The sequence below is a fragment of the Mustelus asterias genome, chromosome 6 (genome assembly GCF_964213995.1).
Source record: "Mustelus asterias chromosome 6, sMusAst1.hap1.1, whole genome shotgun sequence".
Lineage (NCBI taxonomy): Eukaryota > Metazoa > Chordata > Chondrichthyes > Carcharhiniformes > Triakidae > Mustelus > Mustelus asterias.
Genome location: NC_135806.1, coordinates 115328823 through 115353714, shown reverse-complemented (window position 1 = coordinate 115353714; position 24892 = coordinate 115328823). Strand labels below are relative to the sequence as shown.

At 45.6% G+C, this 24892-nt stretch overlaps 1 protein-coding gene across 2 annotated transcripts in view; it reads right to left on the bottom strand.

The window, feature by feature from the left end:
* The window catches only part of thbs4a (thrombospondin 4a), a 131103-nt gene that overhangs the window by 24278 nt on the left and 81933 nt on the right, over positions 1-24892 (bottom strand). For both annotated transcript variants that reach the window (XM_078214983.1, XM_078214984.1), the window contains exons 14-17: positions 20936-21095; positions 19137-19255; positions 8639-8691; positions 2985-3178 (exon numbers count right to left, since the gene is read on the bottom strand). In XM_078214983.1, coding sequence (XP_078071109.1) covers positions 2985-3178; positions 8639-8691; positions 19137-19255; positions 20936-21095 — 526 coding nt within the window. The remainder of the gene's footprint in view (positions 1-2984; positions 3179-8638; positions 8692-19136; positions 19256-20935; positions 21096-24892) is intronic.

Below are 24892 nucleotides of genomic sequence, written 5' to 3'. Positions count from 1 at the left end.
TCTACGTGGACTTTAGCAAGGCCTTCGACAAGGTGATGCATGGTAGATTGGTCAGTAAGGTTAGATTACATGGTAAGAACCAGCCAATTGGATACAAAATTGGCTTGCCGGTAGGAGACAGGGTGGTTGTCGAAGGTTGTTTTTCAGTCTGGAGGCCTGTGACCAGTGGTGTGCCACAAGCGTCACCCCTGGATCTGTTGTTCGTTATTTATATAAACAATTTGGATGAGAATATATGAGGCATGGTTAGTAAGTTTGCGGATGACACCAAAATTGGTGATGTAGTCGACAGTGGAAAAGGTTACCTGAGACTACAATGGGATCTTGATCAACTGGGCCAGTGGGGCGAGGAATGGCAGATGGAGTTTAATTCAGATAAATGCGAGGTGTTGCATTTTGGTAAAACAAACCAGGACAAGACTTAGAGTTAATGATAGGGCCCTGGGAAGTATTGTTGAACAGTGAGACCTAGGGGTGCAGGTAAATACTTTTTTTAAAGTGGCATCACTTGCCTTCATTGGTCAGAGCATTGATTACAGGAGTTGGGACGTTATGTTAGAACTGAACGAGACATTGGTAAGGCCACACTTGGAGTACTGCTTACAATTCTGGTCGCCCTGCTATAGGAAGGATGTTATTAAACTGGAACGGGTGCAGAAAAGATTGACAAGGATGTTACTGGGACTGGAAGGTTTGAATTATAAGGAGAGGCTGGATAGGCTGGGACTTTTTCCCTGAAACATAGGAGGATGAGGGGTGACCTTATAGAGGTTTATAAAATCATGAGGGGCATATATAGATAAGGTGAATAGGCAAGTTCTTTTCCCCGGGGTAGGGGAATCCAAAACTACAGAGCATTGGTTTAAGGTGAGAGGGGAAAGAGCTGCTAGAGGAGATGGTAGAGGGTAAAATTAAACATTTAGAATACATTCGAACAGGTACATGGATGGGAAAGGTTTAGAGGGATAGGGGCCAAATGCAGGCAAATGGGGCTAGTTCAGTTTAGGAAACCTGGTCGGCATGGACGAGTTAGGCCGAAGGATCTGTTTCCGGGCTGTATATCACAGAGTCTCTACAGTATAGAAGGAGGCCATTTGGCCCATCAAGTCTGCACCAACCACAATCCCACCCAGGCCCTATTCCCCTAACTCCACATATTTACCCTGCTATTCCCTCTCACACTAGGGTCAATTTAGGATGGCCAATCAACCTAACTCACACATCTTTGGACTGTGGGACTAAACCGGAGCACCCGGAGAAAACCCATGCAGACATGGGGAGAATGTGCAAACGCCACACAGAAAGTGACCCAAGGCAGAATTGAACCCGGGTCCCTGGCGCTGTGAGGCAGCAGTGCTAACCACTGTGCCACCATGTCGCACCCATCTCTATGACTCCATGAATAAATTTTTCATAAAGTTGGGATCAGTACAACATTATCTATTGAATCGATTCAATGTTGAACAATATAGAAAGCAACATTTACTTCATATTCTGGAGCTTTGCTCAATTAGCTTCAAGTGTTCAGTGGGAATGTTTGTAGTGTATTATCTATCAGGAAGTTTGTACTTGCAGTTAGATTGGGTAGAATTCCCAACAGTGCAAATTCTACATGACCTTTTGAAAATGACCTTTTGAAAAGAACAGGCTTGTCAGCACGGTTTTGTGAAGGATAGGTCGTGCCTCACAAACCTTATTGAGTTCTTTGAGAAGGTGACCAAAGAGGTGGATGAGGGTAAAGCGGTTGATGTGGTGTATATGGATTTCAGCAAAGTGTTTGATAAGGTTCCTCATGGTAAGCTTTTGCAGAAAATATGGACACATGGGATTGAGGGTGATTTAGTGGTTTGGATCAGGAATTGGCTAGCTGTAAGAAAACAGAGGGTGGTGGTTGATGGGAAATATTCATCCTGGAGTTCAGTTACCAGTGGTGTGCCGCAAGGATCTGTTTTGGGGCCACTGCTGTTTGTCATTTTTATTAATGACCTGGATGAGGGCATGGAAGGATGGATTAGTAAATTTGCGGATGACACTAAAGTCGATGGAGTTGTAGACAGTGTGGAGGGAAGTGGCAGGTTACAGAGGGACATAGATAAGCTGCAGAGCTGGGCTGAGAGGTGGCAAATGGAGTTTAATGTGGAAAAGTGTGAGGTGATTCACTTTGGAAGGAGTAACAGGAATACAGAGTACTGGGCTAATGGTAAGATACTTGGTAGTGTGGATGAACAGAGGGATCTGGGTGTCCATGTGCATAGATCCCTGAAAGTTGGCACCCAGGTTGATAGGGTTGTTAAGAAGGCGTACGGTGTGTTAGCTTTTATTGGTAGAGGGATTGAGTTTCGGAGCCAGGAGGTCATGCTGCAACTGTACAAAACTCTGGTGCGGCCGCATTTGGAGTATTGCGTACAATTCTGGTCGCCGTATTATAGGAAAGATGTGGAAGTGTTGGAAAGGGTGCAGAGGAGATTTACCAGGATGTTGCCTGGTATGGTGGGAAAATCGTATGAGGAAAGGCTGAGGGGCTTGAGGTTGTTTTCGTTAGAGAGAAGAAGGTTAAGAGGTGACTTAATAGAGGCATACAAGATGATCAGAGGATTAGATAGGGTGGATAGTGAGAGCCTTTTCCCTCGGATGGTGTTGGCTAGCACGAGGGGACATAGCTTTAAATTGAGGGGTGAGAGATATAGGACAGATGTTAGAGGTAGGTTCTTTACTCAGAGAGTAGTAAGGGCGTGGAATGCCCTGCCTGCAGCAGTAGTGGACTCGTCAACATTAAGAGCATTCAAATGGTTATTGGATAAACATATGGATGATATTGGAATAGTGTAGATTAGAGGGGCTTTAGATTGGTTCCACTGGTCGGCACAACATTGAGGGCCGAAGGGCCTGTACTGCGCAGTAATGTTCTATGTTCTATGATGTGCCAATTTGCCTTTCTTGTTCCAAACTTATATTTTTTGGACACAAATAGCACTCATACTCACAGTTATCATCCTCCTGCCCTGGATTGGCTACCAGCCTGCAATTATCCGGACCAGGTGGGAAAACATCTGGAATTCCATCATTGTCATCATCATCATCGCACTCGTCTCCAAGTCCATCCTTATCTGTGTCCAGCTGGGAGCTGTTAATGACGGTTGGGCAGTTGTCATTGCTGTCTTGGTGCCCGTCTCCATCACTGTCAAAGTAAAACACAGCAGCACTTTAGTTATTTACTTCCCTCCTTTAAACTTCTTTACGCACAGTGGCACAGCGATTAGCGTTGCTCCCTGACAGCGCCAGGGACCTAGGTTCAATTCTGGCCTGTTTGTGTGGAGTTTGCATATTCTCCCCGTGTCTGCGTAGGTTTCCTCCGGGTGCTTCGGTTTTCTCCCACAGTGCAAAGGTGTGTGGGTTAGGTGGATTGGACATGCTAAATTGCCCCTTAGTGTCCAAAGATTAGGGGGTTTAGCGGGGTAAATATATGAGGTTACAGGGATAGGGCGGAGGGTGGGCCTGGGTAAGATGTTCTGTTAGAGAGTCGGTGCAGACTGTTTCTGGATCATCGGGATTCTATGATTCTATTTTTCTACTTGACAAATGCTTCAAGTAGCTGTTATAAATATACCATGAACCATAGACGTTTTAGGGACATTAGGGGCGGAATTTTTCCATCCCACCTGCCATGGGGATCGTAGAGAACAGCAAAGGTCCATTGACCTTGGGTGGGATTTTCTGGTCTTGGTGTGAGTGCAGCTGGAAAATCCCACCCTTCATTACAGAATATAAAATGTAGGTTCAGCTCTCAAACTCATACACACACACAAGATGTACACATACTCATTCATGCACACTTTGTGGAGACCTTGGTTTACTAGGCTATGGACAGAACATCACCAGATATCAAAGAACAAAGAACAGTACAGCACAGGAACAGGCCTTTCGGCCCTCCAAGCCTGCACCAATCACGTTGTCCTATCTAGACCAACCCCTTATATCCCTCTATTCCCCGTTTGTTCACATGCCTATCAAGATAAGTCTTAAATGTGACTAATGTAACTGCCTCAACCACCTCCTTGGCAGTGCATTCCAGGCCCCCACCACCCTTTGTGTAAAAAACTTCCCCCGCACATCTCCACTGAACATTCCTCCCCTTAACTTGAACTTGTGCCCCCTTGTAATTGTCATTTCTGCCCTGGGAAAAAGCTTCCAACTGTTCACCCTATCTATACCTCTCATAATTTTATAAACTTCTATCAAGTCGTCCCTCAGCCTCCATTGTTCCAGGGAGACCAATCTCAGTTTATTCAAGCTCTTCTCATAGCTAATACCCTCCAGACCAGGCAACATCCTGGTAAACCTTTTCTGTACCCTCTCCAAAGCCTCCACATCCTTCTGGTAGTGTGGTGACCAGAATTGGACACAATATTCCAAATGTGGCCTAACCAACATTTTATACAACTGTAACATAATTTGCCAACCTTTATACTTGATGCCCCATCCGATGAAAGCATGCTTTCTTCACCACCTTTTCCACCTGTGCTGCCACTTTCAAGGATCTGTGGACCTGTACTCCCAGATCTCGCTGTGTGTCTGTGCTCCTGATGGTTCTGCCATTTATTTTATAGTTCCCACTTGAATTGGATCTACCAAAATGCATTTGTCCGGATTAAATTCCAACTGCTATTTCTCCGCCCAATTTTCCAGCTTATCTATATCCTGCTGTATTCTCTGACAATCTTCATCACTATCCGCAATTCCACCAATCTTAGTATCATCCGCAAATCTGCTAATCAGGCCAGCTACGTTTTCTTCCAAGTCATTTATATATATGACAAATAACAGAGGTCCCAGCACTGATCCCTGCAGAACACCACTAGTTACTGACCTCCATTCAGAAAAACACGCTTCCACTGCTACCCTCTGTCTTCTGTAGCCAAGCCAGTTCTGAATCCATCTAGCTAGTTCACCCCTATCCCGTGAGATTTAATCTTTTGCACCAGTCTGCCAAGAGGGACCTTGTCGAATGCTTTAATAAAGTCCATGTAGACAACATCCACAGCCCTTCCCTCGTCAATCATTTTTGTCACCTCCTCAAGAAACTCAATTAAATTAATGAGAAATGACCTCCTTCGTACAAAACCATGCTGTCTGTCGCTAACAAGACCATTCAGTTCCAAATGCGTATAGATCCTATTCCTAAGAATCTACTCCAACAATTTCACTATCACTGACATCAAGATCACTGGCCTATAATTACCCGGGTTATCCTTGCTACCCTTCTTAAATAACGGGACAACATTGGCTATCCTCCAATTCTCTGGGACCTCACAGTGACCAACGAAGAAACAAAGATTTCTGTTAGAGGCCCAGGAATTTCATCTCTTGTCTCCCTCAGTAATCTTGGATAGACGCCATCTGGCCCTGGGGATTTGTCTACCTTAATGCTTTTTAATTCACCTAACACTTCCTCCCTTGTAATGATTTGCTCTAAAGGGTTTACACACCCCTCCAAGGCACCATCAATCGACATATCCCTGTCCTTTGTGAATACAGATGGAAAGTACTCATTAAGGTTCTCACCCACTTCCTTTGGTTCTACACCTTTGTCCTTAAGTGGACCAACTCTTTCTCTAGCTATCTTCTTGTTCCTAATATATGTAAAAATGCCTTGGGATTCTCCTTAATCCTGTCTGCCAAGGACACTTTGTGACCCCTTTTTGCCCTCCTCACTCCCTGTTTGAGCTATTTTCTACTTTCCCTGTATTCTTCAAATGCTTCGTCTGTTTTTAATTGCCTAGACCTCATGTCTTTTTCTTTTTGACTAGACTCACAATTTCAATGGAAGTGTCAACACAAATCAAAATTCAACATTCCCCCATTTGCAAGCTAACGTGTTGAAATGTTGAACAAGATTTGTCAACAAATGGTAGACTTTCCACTTTGTTTAAGGAATCACATGAGAAATGGAATATATTACTGCTGCCACTGTGGTTTCAGAGGTTGTCAGATGCTCATCAACCCATGTGTATTTTGGCCATCGGTAAGGCAGACAAAATATCTGCATGACCTGATCATGAATCAATCCCACTGATATTTGACAGTACTTTACAGGAATAATTTTCCACCTCGTGGTGGGGAGAATTGCCCGTTACAAGTCCATATCTCAAATCTGGGTGTGCACTGTATTTGCTTTTCCTGCAGCTAAATTTCCAATCTGGCAGCGGAGCTGGCCACCCCGGAGTTCAGTCATAGAAATCATAGAAATCATAGAAACCCTACAGTGCAGAAGGAGGCCATTCGGCCCATCGAGTCTGCACCGATCACAATCCCACCCAGGCCCTACCCCCACATATTTACCCGCTAATCCCTCTAACCTACACACCCCAGGACTCTAAGGGGCAATTTTTAACCTGGCCAATCAACCTAACCCGCACATCTTTGGACTGTGGGAGGAAACCGGAGCACCCGGAGGAAACCCACGCAGACACGAGGAGAATGTGCAAACTCCACACAGACAGTGACCCGAGCCGGGAATCGAACCCGGGACCCTGGAGCTGTGAAGCAGCAGTGCTAACCACTGTGCTACCGTGCAGTCCAAAACAGAATTCCTGCAAAGCATAATATCCTCAAATGTCAATGGAATCAAGTTAAAATTGACCTTCCCAACAGCAGCCTTTCAAACATCAGGGCAACAAGGAAAACCCAATGAAATTCCTGCAATCTTTTCCCAGATAAACGTGCTTGAGTAGCAGTTGATATCCTGGCAGAAAACTGAGTTTAAAATTTCCAATATTTCTCTGAATGGAACAGATAGTGAATAACAACACCGAATCATAAAACATCTCAAAAGCGTGTAAAGGCCGCAAATTGCTGGCTGTTGATGATTTTGACATTCGTATCGCGAAAAACATCTTCAAGATGAAAGAAGGAGACATTCTTCACGTGTTTATCTGATTCAGCACTGCTGGTTTGCATTTTGATAACATATTTGTTATGCTTGCAGTAGTCACCCCTTGTGGGAGTGAGGCAATTACTGACATTGGAATGGATATAAATGCTGTCTGGCTGTTTAAAGCCATGATGTGGAGATGCCGGCGTTGGACTGGGGTAAACACAGTAAGAAGTCTCACAACACCAGGTTATAGTCCAACAGGTTTATTTGGTAGCAAAAGCCACTAGCTTTCGGAGCACTTGCTGCTCCTTCGTCAACTGTTGGACTTTAACCTGGTGTTGTGGCTGTCCTTGCAATACGTAGTCTCTATGACTTCTTACTGTGTTTAAAGCCAAACAGAGTGGGCTGTTAAGGTAATGTGTTGCGATAACCCTCGACCAGCTCAGAATGTTAAGATGCAAACTCTCGCCTTCAGTGCTGACACTTTGAGATTTCAGCAAGGGCCGTTAGAGGTTGACTCAAACTGTGATCAAAACTACTGCACCTCCAGTAATTATTACATGCTACCACTACTTGAAAGCTGGAAATAGCTAATTATATGTTCCTGAGACCACTCATATTCTAATGCGTAGTTAGCAATGTTCACTGCCAGAGGCCTATTTACTCATTATCTTCAATCAAAAGGAATACTTTTTGTGCAACAGAGCAGATTGAAAAAAGAGGTTAAGTAACCAAAGGGAGGGAAGGCTAGTCAGGCAATCAGTGAGTAACATAATCCATGGAACGTACCCACATAGATCCTTTTTAGAAATTATATTCTTTCATGGGATGTGGATTTGATGCCCATCCCTAATTCCCCCTGAACTGAGTGGCTTGCTGGGCCATTTCAAAGAGCAGTTAAGAGTCAAATTACATACCAGTATAAAAACGCATGAATTAGGAGCAGGACTATGCCACTCCGTCCATTAAAACTGCGCCGCCATTCAAAAAGATCTGATTGTGATCTCAACTCCACAGTCCCACTTAGCCCTGATAACCTTTCACACCCTTTCTTATCAAGTATCTATCCAGCTCTGCCTTAAAAAGTATTCAAAGACTCTACACCAGACCAGGTAAGGGTGGCAGATTTCCTTCCTCAAAGGACATCAGGAGCCTCCAATCGGTCTGATCGTAACCTCTTTTTCTTTGAACATTTAGCATTCAAAAGTCTAAACATTGTAGTTTGGAATTATATACATATAATAGACATCTTTTTTATTTCAATTGTGTGTTAATTAAGTGTGTTTTGGCGTTTATTAAGTTGAAAAAATTGTGAGTGTAGCTTGCTAGGGTGGCACGGTGGCACAGTGGTTAGCACTGCTGCCTCACAGCACCAGAGACCTGGGTTTGATTCCTGGCTTGGGTCACTGTCTGTGAGGAGTCTGCATATACTCCCTGTGTCTGCGTGGGTTTTCTCCCATATGGCTGGTTAGGTGCATTAGCCATGCTAATATTCTCCCTCAGTGTACCTGATTAGGCGCTGGAGTGTGGTGACTAGGGGAGTTTCACAGTAACTTCATTGCAGTGTTCATGTAAGCCTACTTGGGACACTAATAAATAAACATTAAACTGTTGCAGCAAGCATTTAATGATTCATTAACCCATCCTCAGCTATTAAAATAAGTTAATGCCTCCTTTTCAACAGAGCATGGAAGATTGTTTCCCATTTCTTACCAAGGCAAGACAGTACATTTTAATAAATATCGGACCATTGGAACAAGGTACCTGTCTTGATTTGTGTCACAGGAATCCCCAACAAGATCATTATCGATGTCTGCCTATAGAGAGAAACGGTGAGTGTTATGGAAAAGCAAACAAGTCATCAAATACTGATACAATCAATAAGAGTGATCTGCACAGAAACACATGTAGCATTCCTGAACAAATCGACGCAGATTACAGTTTGAGAAAGTCCTTCGCAGGAGCAATCCACACTTCAAAGGATAAAGACCTTTTTTTGTGGGAACTGAGCTAGGAATTTCAGGATTCTACCAGGGTAGCTGGAGGCTCATTTCAATCTTTGCCAAAAAATCTTCAAATAAACTTCATCACAATTTCACCAAAGTGTTACTTCCTTCTTTAATGTACATCAACCGGAAACATGCTTGTCAAAGTGGGATTTATTAATAATGATCTACAGACACTGAGACAGATCACATACTAGCCCAATCATGGTTATAGCCCCGTAGAGACAAAAACTAGTAACTAGACAAGTTATACATTTTCTTGTGCTGTGTTGCAATATTTAAAAGTGGATGACTTGAGTTTCACATCTCTATATCTGTTCCTCATGTAGAGGCAATATTAATAAGCACTGATAGAGATTGCACATGAACATTGGGGAGGATTTTTCTCCCTTGTTCTCAGACAGGGATCTGCAGGGGTGCACAGGGATTGTACAGCCCCCAGGGGAGGAGGGTCATGCCTGGGCATTACTCTGGCACTGCCCTCTGACACTGCTCGGGCAAGGCTTTGGAAAGATTTGGTGTGTGGGGAGGGGTTTTCCTGGGAGTGAGAGGGCTCCCGGGGGGGAGGGGACCTATGTCCGTGGAGGGGGGACACCAGGCCCATGGGAATTTGGGGGGACCCTTTTTTTTATTTTTATATTTTTCAAATCAGGACCCCTGAGGATCAGAGAATCATAGAATCCTACAGTGCAGAAGCAGGCCATTCGGTCCATCAAGTCTGCACCAACAATATTCCACCCAGGCCCCATCCCCATAACCACACATATTTAGCCCGCTAATCCCCCTGCCTCTAAGGGGCAATTTATCATGGCCAATCCACCTAATCCGCACATCTTTGGACTGTGGGAGGAAACCAGAGCACCCAGAGGAAACCCACACAGACACAGGGAGAACGTACAAACTCCACACACACAGTGACCTGAGGCCGGAATTGAACCTGATTCCCTGGCGCTGTGAGGCAGCAGTGCTAACCACTGTGCCAACGTGCCACTTCCCCACATGGACATGGGACGTCCCCCCTCCCATGGATACGGACCCCTCCCCTGCACAGACATGAGATCCCACCCATCCCAGGGACACCCCCCCCTATCTCAAACCTCCCCAATGGAAGCCCTGTAAAAAGGGCGCCCCAATCTGTCAGGGGCTGAGGTTGCTGGCAGGGTGAGCTCTTTCAGAGCCTCCAGAATTTTTTTTTGACTATCTGTCAAAAAGTATGGGGAGGAAAGCTGGCAGTGTAGCTGTGGCACTGCTGCCTCACAGAGCCAGGGACCTGGGTTCGATTCTGGCCTTGGGTCACTGTCTGTGCAGACTCTGCACATTCTCCCCATGTCTGCTTGGGTCTCCTCCGGGTGCTCAGGTTTCCTCCCACAGTCTGAAAGACGTGCTGGTTAGGTGAATTGGCCATGCTAAATTCTCCCTCAGTGTACCCAAGCAGGTGCCAGAGTATGGCATCTAGGGGATTTTCACACTAACTTCATTGCAGTGTTAATTTAAGCTTACTTGTGACCTGGTCCCCCCATGCCAGCACTATAGTTAAGAAAGCCCACCAACACCTCTACTTTCTCAGAAGACTAAGGACATTTGGCATGTCAACTACGACTCTCACCAACTTTTACAGATGCAACATAGAAAGCATTATTTCTGGTTGTATCACAGCTTGGTATGTCTCCTGCTCTGCCCAAGACCGCAAGGAACTACAAAGCGTCGTGCATGTAGCCCAATCCGTCACGCAACCCAGCCTCCCATCCATCGACTCTGTCTACACTTCCCGCTGCCTCGGCAAAGCAGCCAGCATAATTAAGGACCCCACGCACCCCAGACATTCTCTCTTCCACCTTTTTCCGTTGGGAAAAAGATTCAAAAGTCTGCGGTCACGTACCAACCGACTCAAGAACAGCTTCTCCCCTGCTGCTGTCAGACTTTTGAATGGACTTACCTTGCGTTAAGTTGATCTTTCTCGACACCCTAGCTATAACTGCAACACTACATTCTACACTCTCTCGTTTCCTTCTCTATGAACGGTATGCTTTGTTTGTATAGCGCGCACAAAACAATACTTTTCACTGTATGTTAATACATGTGACAATAATAAATCAAATCAAATCAAAATCAAATCAGCACTAATAAATAAACTTTCAAACATTCCTTTTCCTGCCTGAATTGACACATGGTCAAAAAGAGAGAAATTCCCCCCCCACTGCATTTACAGAGAATATTTCCAGAACATGGTTTGATAATATTTTATGATTATCAAGCTAAATGGCTTGTTGGTATTTCCTTATTTCAGTACATGCAAACATACATACAATTAGAACAGGAGGAGGTCACTTGGTCCTTAAACCCTGCTCTGCCATTCAATAAGATCATGGCTGATCTGATTGTAACCTCAACCCCACATTCCGGCCTAACCCCGATAACATTAACCTTTCACCCCCTCGTTAATCAGGAATCTATCTAGCTCTGCCTTAAACATATTCAGAGACTTTGCTTCCACCACCTCTTGAGAAAGATCATCAAGCATTTTTACCTCGGGTACAGAACAGAGAAAAAACCTCTACTTCATAAATTGAGTTCCAGGAGAGGGGCACCAAAAAACCATTCTATTATTTTTATACTATCAATCAGGCATGGACAACATTCTGGCTTGGACTGATAAGTGGCAAGTAACATTTGTACACATAAGTTCCAGCCAATGGCGATCTCCAACTAGGCATAATCCAATCATCCCCCCCTTGACATTCAATGGCATTACCATTGTTGGAGTCCCCACTATCACCACCTCATGAGTTACCATTGACCAGACACTGAACTGGATTAGCCATATAAATACTGTGGCTACAAGAGCAGGTCAGAGGCTAGGAATCCTGTGGTGAGTAACTCACTTCCTGACTCCCCAAAATTTGTCCACCATCTACGAGGCACAAGTCAGGAATGTGATAAAATACTCTCATAGAGGTTTACAGCATGGAAACAGGCCCTTCGGCCCAACTTGCCGCCCTTTATTTTAACCCCTAAGCTAGTCCCAATTGCCTGCGTATTGCCCATATCCCTCTATACCCATCTTACCCATGTTATTGTCGAAACGCTTTTTAAAAGACAAAATTGTATCTGCCTCTACTACTACCTCTGACAGCTTGTTCCAGACACTCACCACCCTCTGTGTGAAAAAATTGCCCCTCTGGACTGTTTTGTATCTCTCCCCTCTCACCTTAAACCTATGCCCTCTAGTTTTAGACTCCCCTACCTTTGGGAAAAGATATTGACTGTCTAGCTGATCTATGCCCCTCATTATTTTATAGACCTCTATAAGATCACCCCTCAGCCTCCTACGCTCCAGAGAAAAAAGTCCAAGTCTATCCAGCCTCTTCTTATAACTCAAACCATTAAGTCCCAGTAACATCCTAGTAAATCTTGTCTGCACTCTTTCTAGTTTAATAATATCCTATCTATAATAGGGTGACCAGAACTGTGCATAGTATTCCAAAGGGGCCTTAACAATGTCTTATACAACTTCAACAAGACGACCCAACTCCTGTATTCAATGTTCTAACCAATGAAATCAAGCATGCTGAATGCCTTCTTCACCACTCTGTCCACCTGTGACTCCACTTTCAAGGAACTATGAACATGTATCCCTAGATCTCTTTGTTCTATAACTCTCCCCAACACCCGACCATTAACCGAGTAAGTCCTGCCCTGGTTCAATCTACCAAAACACATCACCTCATATTTATCTAAATTAAATTCCATCTGCCATTCATCAGCCCACTAGCCCAATTGATCAAGATCCCATTGCAATCCTGGATAATCTTCTTCATTGTCCACTATGCTACCAATCTGGGTGTCATCTGCAAACTTACTAACCATGCCCACTAAATTCTCATCCAAATCATTAATATAAATGACAAATAACAGTGGACCCAGCACTGATCCCTGAGGCACACTGCTGGTCACAGGCCTCCAGTTTGAAAAACAACCCTCGACAACCACCCTCTGGCTTCTGTCATCAAGCCAATTTTGTACCCATTTGGCTACCTCACCCTGGATCCTGTGAGATTTAACCTTATGCAACAACCTACCATGTGGTACCTTGTCAAAGGCCTTGCTGAAGTCGATGTAGACAACATCAACTGCACTGTCCTCATCTACCTTCTTGGTTACCCCCTTCAAAAAACTCAATCAAATTTGTGAGACATGATTTTCCACTCACAAAGCCATGCTGACTGTCCCTAATCACTCCTAGCGTCTCTAAATGCCTGTAGATCCTGTCTCTCAAAATACCTTCTCACAACTTACCCACTACAGATGTGTGGCTCACCAGCCTGTAGTTCCCAGGCTTTTTCCTGCAGCCCTTTTTAAACAAAGGCACAACATTTACCACCCACCAATCTTCAGGCACCTCACCTGTGACTATCGCTGATTCAAATATCTCGGCTAAGGGACCTGCAATTTCCTCTCTAGCCTCCCACAATGTCCTGGGATACACTTCATCAGGTCCCGGGGATTTATCTACCTTGATGCGCTTTAAGACTTCCAACACCTCCTTCTCTGTAATATATACACTCCTCAAGACATCACTATTTATTTCCCCAAGTTCCCTAACATCCATGCTTTTCTCAACAGTGAATACTGATGAGAAATATTCATTTAGGATCTCAACCATCTTTTGTGGATCCACACATAGATGACCTTGTTGATCCTTAAAAGGTCCTACTCTCTCCCTAGTTACTCTTTTGCCCTTTATGTATTTATAGAAGCTCTTTGCCTTATCTGCCAAAGCAATCTCATGTCCCTTTTTTGCCCTCCTGATTTCTCTCTTAACTCTACTCCTACGCCCTCTATAATCTTCAAGGGATCCACTTGATCCCAGCTGCCTATGCACGTCACTTCTCTCCTTCTTCTTGACAGGGCCTCAATATCCCGAGTCATCCAGTGTTGCCTACTTCTACAAGCCTTGCTCTTCACTCTAAGAGGAATGTGCTTACCCTGAATCCTGGTGAACACACTTTTGAAAGCCTCCCATTTACCAGACATCCCTTTGCCTTCCCACAGATTCCCCCAATTAACTGTTGAAAGTTCCCGCCTGATACCATCATAATGCCTTGCCCCAATTTAGAATTTTAACTTTTGGGGCAGACCTATCATTCTCCATAGCTATTTTAAAACTAATAGAATTATGGTCACTGGTCTCAAAGTGATTCCTCACTAACACTTCCGTCACCTGGCCTTCCTTATTTCCCAAGAGGAGGTCAAGTTTTGCCCCCTCTCTAGTCGTGCCATCCACATACTAAATGTGAAATTCCTCCTGAACACTCAACAAATTTCTCTCCATCCAACCCTCTAATACTATGGCTGTCCCAGTCAATGTTGGGAAAGTTAAAATCCCCTACTATTGCCACCCTATTTTTCTTGGAGCTATCTGTAATCTCCTTACATATTTGCTCCTCAATATCCCGCCAACTATTTGGGGGCCTATAGTACAACCCTATCAAGGTGATTTCCCCCTTCTTATTTCTCAGTTCTACCCATATAGACTCAGTGGCCGAACCCTCGGATATTTCTCCTCTCAGTACTGCTGTGATATTTTCCTTAATCAAAAGTGCAACCCCCCCCCCCCCCCCCCCCCCACCCTCCTCTCTTGCCTCCTGTTCTATCTTTCCTACAGCATCTGTACCCTGGAACATTGAGCTGCCAGTCCTGTCCTTCCCTTAGCCATGTTTCAGTAATTGCTATAATATCCCAATCCCATGTACCCATCCATGCCCTGAGTTCATCTGCCTTGCCTCAGGCTTCTTGCATTGAAATAAATGCAGTTTAAGCTGGACTTCCCTTGCTCTTTGTCTTGCTTTTGCCTGATCTGTCTAGTACTAGGATTACTGACACTGCCTTTACTACTTGATGTGCTCTCTTTAACTTCTGTGCTGCCCTCAACCTTCTCTTCTGTCTCCCGACTGCTTTGGGTCCCACCCCCCTGCCAAACTAGTTTAATCCCTCCCGAGTTGCTTTAACAAATCTCCATGCCAGGATATCAGTCCCCCACCAGTAACCCACCTGGAGATGTGCAGGTCTAACAACACCCAAGAAGCTCAACACCATCCAGGTCAAAGCAGCCCATTTGATTGGCACTCCACCCACCACCTTCAAAACTCACTTGCTCCAACACTGATGCGCAGTGGCAGCAGTGTGTACCATGTACAAGATTTACTGCATCAACTTACCAAGGCTCCTTCGACATCTTCCAAATCCGTGACCTCTACCACCTAAAAGGCCAAGGGCAGCAGACACATGGGAACACCACTACCTGGAAGTCCGCCTCCAAGCCATTAACCATCCTCACTTGGAAATATATTGCCGTTCTTTCACTGCCGCTGGGTAAAAATCCTAGAACTCTCTCCCTAACTGCACTATTGATGTACCTACAGTACATGGACTGCAGCAACTTTGAGAAGGCAGCCCACCAACACCTTCTTAAGGGCAACTAGGGATGGGCAATAAATGCTGCCCTCGCGAGCGACACCCACATCCTGTGAAATTGGGTTTTTTTAAAGATCCAATGAAGGCCAATTAATATGGTGGAACAAATTGTCCTGCTTAACAAGTGTTGTATACAGTGTTCAAATAAAGATTTCATCAAAAGAGAAATGACAAATTTGACAAAGTCCAAGCCAGATTTTTCTGTGGGTGTTATGAATTCACCACTGCCAATTAGTAGTTAATACCAGGGTTATTACTTACAAGTATTTTTTGGTAGTATTTCACTGATTTCTACTGCCCTAAAAGGGGAGAAGCATTTGCATGACAGATGAATGTAGAGCACTGCGACAATATTTCAACAGCCCCTACCTAGCAGCCCTCTTTACTTCCAGGTGAAATACACAGTTGGAACCTGAACTCTGAGATGTCAGGATTCAATCATATCAACAAAGAGATGTCACTGTCAAGATGAATTAAGTAATACAATTCTAAGAGGGCCTAGATGGCTGAAGGCACAGTCACCCCAATGGGGAGAAGGAACAGAGCAGTCTGGAGAAGTTTCTCACGCAGAGTGGTGGGTGCCCTGGAACGTGCTGTCAGAGGAGGTGGTGGAAGCAGGCACGTTAGCAATATTTAAGAGGCATCTGGATGGGTACATGAATAGTGAGGGAATAGAGGGATACGGACCGAGTAAGGGCAGAAGGTTTTTTTTGTTTAGTTAGGGCATCATGATTGGCCCAGGCTTAGAAGGCTGAAGGGTCTATTTCTGTGCTGTACTGTTCTTTGTTCTCTTTGTTCTCTTTCTTTCGAATTGCCAGAGAAGAAGGAACTTGCACTGATATGGCAGCACAGTAGCACAGTGGTTAGCACTGCTGCTTCACAGCGCCAGGGACCCAGATTCAATTCTGGTCTTGGGTCACTGTCTGTGTGGAGTTTGCACGTTCTCCCCGTGTCTGCGTGGATTTCCTCTGGGTGCTCCGGTTTCCTCCCACAGTCCAAAGGTGTGCCAGTAAGGTTGATTGGCCACGCCAATTTAGACCCTTACTGCCTGGGGGATTCGCAGTGTAAATACGTGGGGTTGTGGGGATAGGACCTGGGTGGGATGTTGTCAGTGCAGGCTCGATGGGCTGAATGGCCTGCTTCTGCACTGTAGGGATTCTATGAAGGTTACAGAGTCAGGACGGGACGAGACCCTGAAGCAATTTGAAGATGAAAATGAGAATTTCCAACTTGAAAAATTGGGGCACTGCATTCCAGCGAAGGTCAGCACAGAGGTCATGGGTGAGTGAGGCTTAGTGCGGGATTGGATACAGGCACCAGATGGATAAGCTGAAGTTTATGAAGGGGGGAGTGGCCAGGAGACCATTAAAATAATAGAGGCTAGAGGGGGATGGGGACATCTGTAGGGGCAGAGTAGAGCTTTGCCTCGAGCAGAATTGACAGAACATGGAATTTGAAATGTGAATCATTGCATCTGCGCTCACATCTTTCATCTTTGATGCGCACGATTTGTTTCAGTAAAATGCACTTGCAATTTAATGAATGAAGCATGCAAAATAAAAATAGAAACTGTTGCCACACGCTTCCTCTGCGCACTGATATACACAGGGCACAATCTGCTGAAGGTGTCATAGAGCTCCTCTTTTAGGGCAGTAGAAATCAGTGAAATACTACCAAAAATACTCTGTGCTCTACTTGGAGATCTCTACTGCCTCCCGAAGATACACAAGGGAAGCACACCCGGCCGTCCCATCGTATCGGGCAATGGGACCCTGTGCGAGAACCTCTCCGGCTATGTCGAGGGCATCCTGAAACCCATTGTACAAAGAACCCCCAGCTTTTGTCGCAACACTACGGACTTCCTACAGAAACTCAGCACACATGGAGCAGTTGAACCAGGAGCACTCCTTGTCACGATGGATGTCTCGGCACTCTACACCAGCATCCCCCATGACGATGGCATTGCTGCAACTGCCTCAGTGCTCAATACCGACAACTGCCAGTTTCCAGATGCAATTTTACAACTCATCCGCTTCATCCTGGAACACAATATCTTCACCTTCAACAACCAGTTCGTCATCCAGACACACGGAACAGCCATGGGGACCAAATTTGCACCTCAATATGCCAACATCTTCATGCACAGGTTCAAACAAGACTTCTTCACCGCACGGGACCTTCAACCGATGCTATACACTAGATACATCGATGACATTTTCTTCCTTTGGACTCATGATGAACAATCACTGAAACAACTATATGATGACATCAATAAATTCCATCCCACCATCAGACTCACCATGGACTACTCTCCGGAATCGGTTGCATTCTTGGACACACACATCTCCATTAAGGACGGTCACCTCAGCACCTCTGTACTGCAAGCCCACGGATAACCTCACGATGCTCCACTTCTCCAGCTTCCACCCTAAGCATGTTAAAGAAGTCATCCCCTACGGACAAGCCCTCCAGATACACAGGATCTGCTCAGATGAGGAGGATCGCAACAGACACCTCCAGACGCTGAAAGATGCCCTCATAAGAACAGGATATGGCGCTCGACTCATCGATCGACAGTTCCAATGCGCCACAGCGAAAAACCGCACTGACCTCCTCAGAAGACAAACACGGGACACGGCGGACAGAGTACCCTTCGTCGTCCAGTACTTCCCCAGAGCGGAGAAGCTACGACATCTTCTCCGGAGCCTTCAACATGTCATTGATGAAGACGAACATCTAGCCAAGGCCATCCCCACACCCCCACTTCTTGCCTTCAAACAACCGCACAACCTCAAACAGACCATTGTCCGCATCAAACTACCCAGCCTTCAGGAGAACAGTGACCACAACACCACATAACCCTGCCACAGCAACCTCTGCAAGACGTGCCGGATCATCGACACAGATGCCATCATCTCACGTGAGAACACCATCCACCAGGTACACGGTACATACTCTTGCAGCTCGGCCAACATTGTCTACCTGATACACTGCAGGAAAGGATGTCCCGAGGCATGGTACATTGGGGAAACCATGCAGACGCTATGACAATGGATGAATGAACACTGCTCGACAATCACCAGGTCGGAGTGTTCTCTTCCTGTTGGGGAACACTTCAGCGGTCATGGGCATTCGGCCTCTGATCTTCGGGTAAGCGTTCTCCAAGGCGGCCTTCATGACACACGACAGCGCAGAGTCGCTGAGCGGAGACTGATAACCAAGTTCCGCCCACATGAGGACGGCCTCAACCGGGATCTTGGGTTCATGTCACACTATCTGTAACCCCCACGACTTGCCTGGCCTTGCAAAATCTCACTAACTGTCCTGTCTGGAGACAATAGACATCTCTTTAACCTGTGTTTAACGCTCTCTCCACTCACATTGTCTGTACCTTTAAGACTTGATTACCTGTAAAGATTCGCATTCCAACCATTATTTTGTAAATTGAATTTGTGTCTTTATATGCCCTGTTTGTGAACAGAACTCCCACTTACCTGACGAAGGAGCAGCGCTCCGAAAGCTAGTGGATTTTGCTACCAAATAAACCTGTTGGACTTTAACCTGGTGTTGTGAGACTTCTTACTGTGTCTTAGAGGCACAGTGGTCTACAGCACAGAAAAAGGCCTTTCGGCCCATCGCGTCTGCACCGATCAAAGCCAAACCACCCAACTATTCTAATCCCATTTTCCAGCATTTGGCCCATAGCCCGGTATGAATGTGTCCATTCAGCATTTGGGAAATGTTAGTTTGCACAGGATAATGACAAGCTTGCTGCTTCAGACCTGGTTTGGGTTGATGACATCGGGACAGCTATCGCAAGCATCACCGACACCGTCGTTATCTCTGTCCTTCTGGTCTATATTGGGAACTCTCTGACAGTTGTCCAAGAAATTTTTGATCCCTGCAGGAAGATGCAGAAAGTGTATTATCAACTCAACTTGTTTTAGCTGAATGACTAACGCTGAAGCGGGATAACAAAAGCTTAGCATAGTTTAAGGTTGCATATTTTGGAAGATGACAGCACTGGTTAAAATGGAAAATAAAACAAGAAGACTGTTAATGAAACAGGAATTTAAAATATAGTATCGACAGGTATCAGGCAATGCCTATAGAAACAAGAATGGTCTACGTACATACACTGGGAAAGAAATTGTTCATGAGGTAGGAGCCCTATTAGAATCAATAAGCAACAAACAAATCAACAAATAGGGTGTTAATCTGTGTAACCAAAAAACCTCTGCAGTGCAAGTCACAGGAAGCGATGTTCAAAGATAGCAAGTGTTCTGCTGAGACCGCAGTGGAAAATCTTACTTGTGTTGTCTGGCTTTTCAAAGCAGAGCTACGGAGACGAAGTAAATTCCCCGGGGGCAGACACCAGCCTGTCGGGTGCTACCTGTGTGGCCCGCAATGCTGTCTGCCCTCAGGAAATCTATATAGTTTACAGTTAGGGCCACTTTGAAGCAACACTACCCTGCTCCCTCACCTTACTTATTGGGCAGAATTTTATATCTCCCTGACGGCGGATTTGTTGCCGGAGTGGGGGGGGGGGGGGGGGTAGCCTTCCCATCAGCCTCCCGTTTGCCTCAGTGCAATTTTATGGTAGGACAGGTGAGACCTCAGCCAACCCGGCCACCTTTACCCCTGTGGTGAACCATTGTTGGTTCCCACCAGGTAGTTCTGAGCCATGGTCTGGCCAGTACTATGAGTCTGTAGATATGTTACTGTTGGGGTTAGGGTTGGGCTGTTCTACCTGTTAATATAGTCCTATGGTACACCCCAGTTGGCTCCGCCTCCTGGGAGAGGTATAAAGGTCACTGCTCTGCCTGGTGACCCTTTAGTCTGGGATCGTATACTGTATATAGTAGCTCTGTTATTGTTGGCAATAAAAGCCTTTATTTCCCGAGTACATCCTGCCTCTCGTGTGTTACATCGCGCATCAACCCCAATTGAAGCTCTTATAGTGGCCAATTACTGACCACTTAAAGGTCGGCTCCCGCCCAGCCTCAATTTTCAGGCTGGCGGGAGATATTCAGGGGCCTGGGGCAATCCCGCAAAGTAACCCTGGGCTCAGGCCTCGGGTGGGAAGGAAGGGTGTCGCCTCCATCAGCAGCCTCCTTTTCATATCAGGCATCTCGCCAAAAGGTTTGATTCCGGCCTCGAGTGACTGTCTGTATGGTGTTTGCACTTCCTCCCAGTGTCTGCATGGGTTTCCTCCGGGTTCTCCCTCCCACAGTCCAAAGATGTGCGGGTTAGGTGGATTAATCATGGTAAATGTGCAGGGTTACGGGGATAGGGAGGGGGTTTGGGCCTGGGGCTCGTTCAATGAGTAAGTGCTGCCTCGATGGGCCACATGGCCTCCTTCTGCACCGCAGGGATTCTATGGTTGGATGGTTCCTAATTCATCCTTGCAGAGTGATCTTTGTGGTGCGATGCTGAAGGTTTTGGTTGGTGGGGAATTTAGCAAATAGGGTTTAACATATGGAGCTGCACAGTATCAGGAGGACAGATGAGCAGGCAAACATTTGAACAAGCTCTATAGCTGTGACCGTGTTAGAGGATTCCGCTTGAGATAAACACTCACCATCTCCGTCCATATCATCATCACAGGCATCACCTTTCCCATCACTATCTGTGTCACTCTGGTCATTGTTAATTGATATTCGACAGTTGTCACACGCATCTCCGTAGTTATCCTCGTCAGTATTCAGCTGATTGACGTTACGGACCAGCACACAGTTATCCTGCAAAGAGAAAATCCAATCACAAGATGTTATGACATGGAAATGTTACAGTCCCACTTCTCCCTAACCTTCCCCACGACCCAAGGCTCTACTTGGCTTGTGCAGCCATTTCTGGTCTTCAACTATCTGTAAACATGGATGCAAGGATGCTCAGCCAGCCATGGATAATTGGACAATTGAAATGACCTGGTTTGGAATCAGTTTGCAATGGTGAAGAAGATTTAGTTGTCTGGAAGCTGGCTGTACGTAAGACTCCTCTCTGCTCACTCCATGAATTGTGAGAACCACAAGTGGCACAGTGGTTAGCACTGCTGCCTCACAGCACCAGGGACCCGGGTTCGAGTCCCAGCTTGGGTTACTGTCTGTGTGGAGTCTACACATTCTCCCTATGTCTGCGTGGGTTTCCTCTGGGTGCTCCGGTTTGCTCCCACAATCCAAAGATGTGCGGGTTAGGTAAATTGACTATGCTAAATTGCCCCTTAGTGTCAGGGGGACTAGCTAGGGTAAATACATGGGGATAGGGCCTGGGTGGGATTGTGGTCAGTGCTGGCTTGATGGGCCAAATGGCCTCCTTCTGCACTGTAGGGATTCTATGATTCTATGAAAAAGTAAAGTATCTTAGAAATATCTAGAGCGTAGAGAAATTGGATAGGATAAAAAAATAAAAAAGCTTGGCAATTGCTAGAAGTAGTAATGTTATCGTGATGGATGGGATGCATTCCAGTTTGCTGTGTGAAGTATGGGTAGAATAAGCAAAGGCTTTGGTCACAGTATTCCTGGAAACGGGAGTGGTGCCAGAGAACTAATGGGTACGTTGCAAATATTATACCCCTATTTTTACTATATTTATATATTTTTATTATACCTCTTTGTTGGCCAACACTCCAAGTGCGGCCAAGGAAAAGCTATAAGGATAAGCTCAAGGCCACCCGAAGCACAGAGGTATTGATACCACTGACTGGGAGGAGAAGGCTGCGTCCCGTTCAGCATGGCTCCATCTGGCCCATCAAGGCGTAAGCCACTCCGAGGCTCAGCAACTTGGCTGCGAGGCAGGATGGCAGTGGCAGAGGAAGGTGAGGGTAGCTAACCCAGGGCTGCACATTCCACTCCCTCGCCGAACAACATGCCCCCACTGCGGAAGGAGTTGTGGACCCAGAATTGGCCTCCTCAGTCATCTGAAGACTCGCGAAGCCCGACGCACATCATCCTCGAATTTCAAGGGATTCCATGGGAACTAAATGGCAGTGGCAGCACGGATTTGAAATTGGCCAATTAGAGACGGAAAATAGAGAGTAATGGTGATTGGTTGTTTCTGAATAAAGGGAAGTTTACAGGGAGTATACTGGATAGGGTTATTATTAGAAGCACTGCTCTTTTTAATATGATCTGGATTTTGGTATCCAGGATATAAGTCCAAAGGTTGCAGATGACACAAAATGCAGCAAACACCGAGGTGTTTATTCTCCTACTTCAGGAAGACGTAGACAGATTGGTGAATTGGGAAGACACATGGTAGATGAAATTGACTGCATGGAAATGTGAGTTTATGCCTTTTGGGAGGAAGATTGTGAAAAGGCAATATAAAATAAAGGATTCCATTTTGTAGGGAGTGCAGAAATAGTGGGTTGGTGGTGAGGTAGACAAATCTTTGACTGGGAAGAAGGGAAGGTGATAAATGCTGTAAAAAGCCTTCAAGGGCCTTGGCTTTATAAACTGAGGCACAAGGTCAATTTTCATGAAATAAATTGGTGAATTGGGGTTGGGGCAAATATTAAGATTTTAAATGGATTCCAACAGGGCACCAACTTGCCTCCAACCATCCCAGATCCAGCTTTAATACTTGGCATGCCATAACGTTCCAGGCTATGGGCCAAGTGCTGGCAAGTGGGATTAGGAGAGCAGGTCGGGGCATTTCATGTGTCGGTGCGGACTCGATTGGCTGAAGGGCCTCTTCTGCACTGTAGTATTCTGTGATTCATGGCAGCAGGATGAGCAGTCAACCTGCTCTCAGGAGGCAGGTTTTTAATAAAACTGCCAGCCTCCGACTGAATCTGCTTTGCACATTTCATAATGATCATTGGGTTTCCCAGGTCTCAGGATAGCTGTTACCTCAGGGGAGTCAAGGATACCTCCTGGGAGAAGATAAGTGCCTTTGCAGCACTGCTTGTGGGCCAGGAGTAAGCCCAGACATTTGGGTTTCCTGTCTGTTTCCTGTCCCACCTACACAGCCTACTCCTTCAAGATATAAGCCACAGGGCGGAGTTTTACCATCCCACCCGCCATGGGAATCGTAGCTGGCGGGACATGGACTAAGCAAAGGTCTGTTGACCTCGGGCGGGACTTTCCAATCTTGGGGCGAGCGTGGACAGAAAATCCCGCCCAAAGAGTACTAAATACTATGCCAAACCTTTGCAAATCATTGGTTAGCATTCAGGTGGAATATTGTGACTGACTCTGGGCACCAAACGTTACAAAGGATGCCAAAGCCCTGGAGAGGCAGCAGAGAAGAATATTAGAATGATATCTGGGATGAGGATCTACAGTTAAGTGCAGAAACAGGAGAAGCTGGGATTATCCTGCTTAGAGCAAAGAGGAGTAAGGCGAGATTATATGGATGGGCCAAAAGGCTTCCTTCTATGTTGCATTATTCTGCGATTCTACGCACATAATGTTTTTAGAAAACCTTACATAATTTTTCACCTTAGTTACCTTTCAAAATCCCATCAGGTCTAATCGAGAGTTAGACATGGTTAGGAATAGCTAATAAAACTCATGTTTTAACAGATGGTAGGTTTAGGATTTCATGTGGCTATGTTTATGTGTCTAGGTATAGTGTATAATACTTGTACAATTAAATCTGGATATATGTCTGGGCAGTGTCTGGTCAAGAGAGTGAGATTTTAATTTAAATCCTTTAATTTATTGCCAGTGATGTGGAGATGTTCAATGACTGAAAATAAACATTTTGTCAGCATAATGGCAAAGGGGGAATGGACAGTGCAGTTTGGAAACATCAGCTGCAAGTCCGTTTTCCAGGAAAGAAACAAAAGACTCTCCCTCATATTTCCTTTTGGAATTATTGGAAAATGATCAGTACATTCCTCATGGGGAGTGCATTTGCTAAGAAGTATATAAACCAGGTGTTTAGAGTATCTTCCAAGTGTCCTCAACCCTGCTCCTCAATCCACACCATGTTTTCAAATCCCTCCATGGCCTTGTCCATCCCTATCCCTGCAACCTCTTCCAACCCTACAGCCCTCCAAGATCTCTTGTGATCCTCTAACTCTGGACTAGATGGCACAGTGGCACAGTGGTTAGCACAGCTGCCTCATAGCGCCAGGGACCCAGATTCGATTCCCGACTTGGGTCACTGTCTGCGGAGTTTGCACGTTCTCCCTGTGTCTGCATGGGTTTCCTCTGGGTGCTCCAGTTTCCTCCCACAGTCCAAAAATGTACTGGTTAAGTGCATTGGCCATGCTAAATTCTCCCTCAGTGTACCCGAACAGGTGCCCGAGTGTGGCGGCTAGGGGACTTTCAAAGTAACTTCATTGCATTGAACAAAGAACAAAGAAAATTACAGCACAGGAACAGGCCCTTCGGCCCTCCAAGCCTGCACCGACCATGCTACCCAACTGAACCAAAACCCCCTACCCTTCCGGGGACCATATCCCTCTATTTCCATCCTATTCATGTATTTGTCAAGATGCCCCTTAAAAGTCATTATTGTATCTGCTTCCACTGCCTTCCCCGGCAGTGAGTTCCAGGCACCCACTTGCCTCATACATCTCCTTTAAACC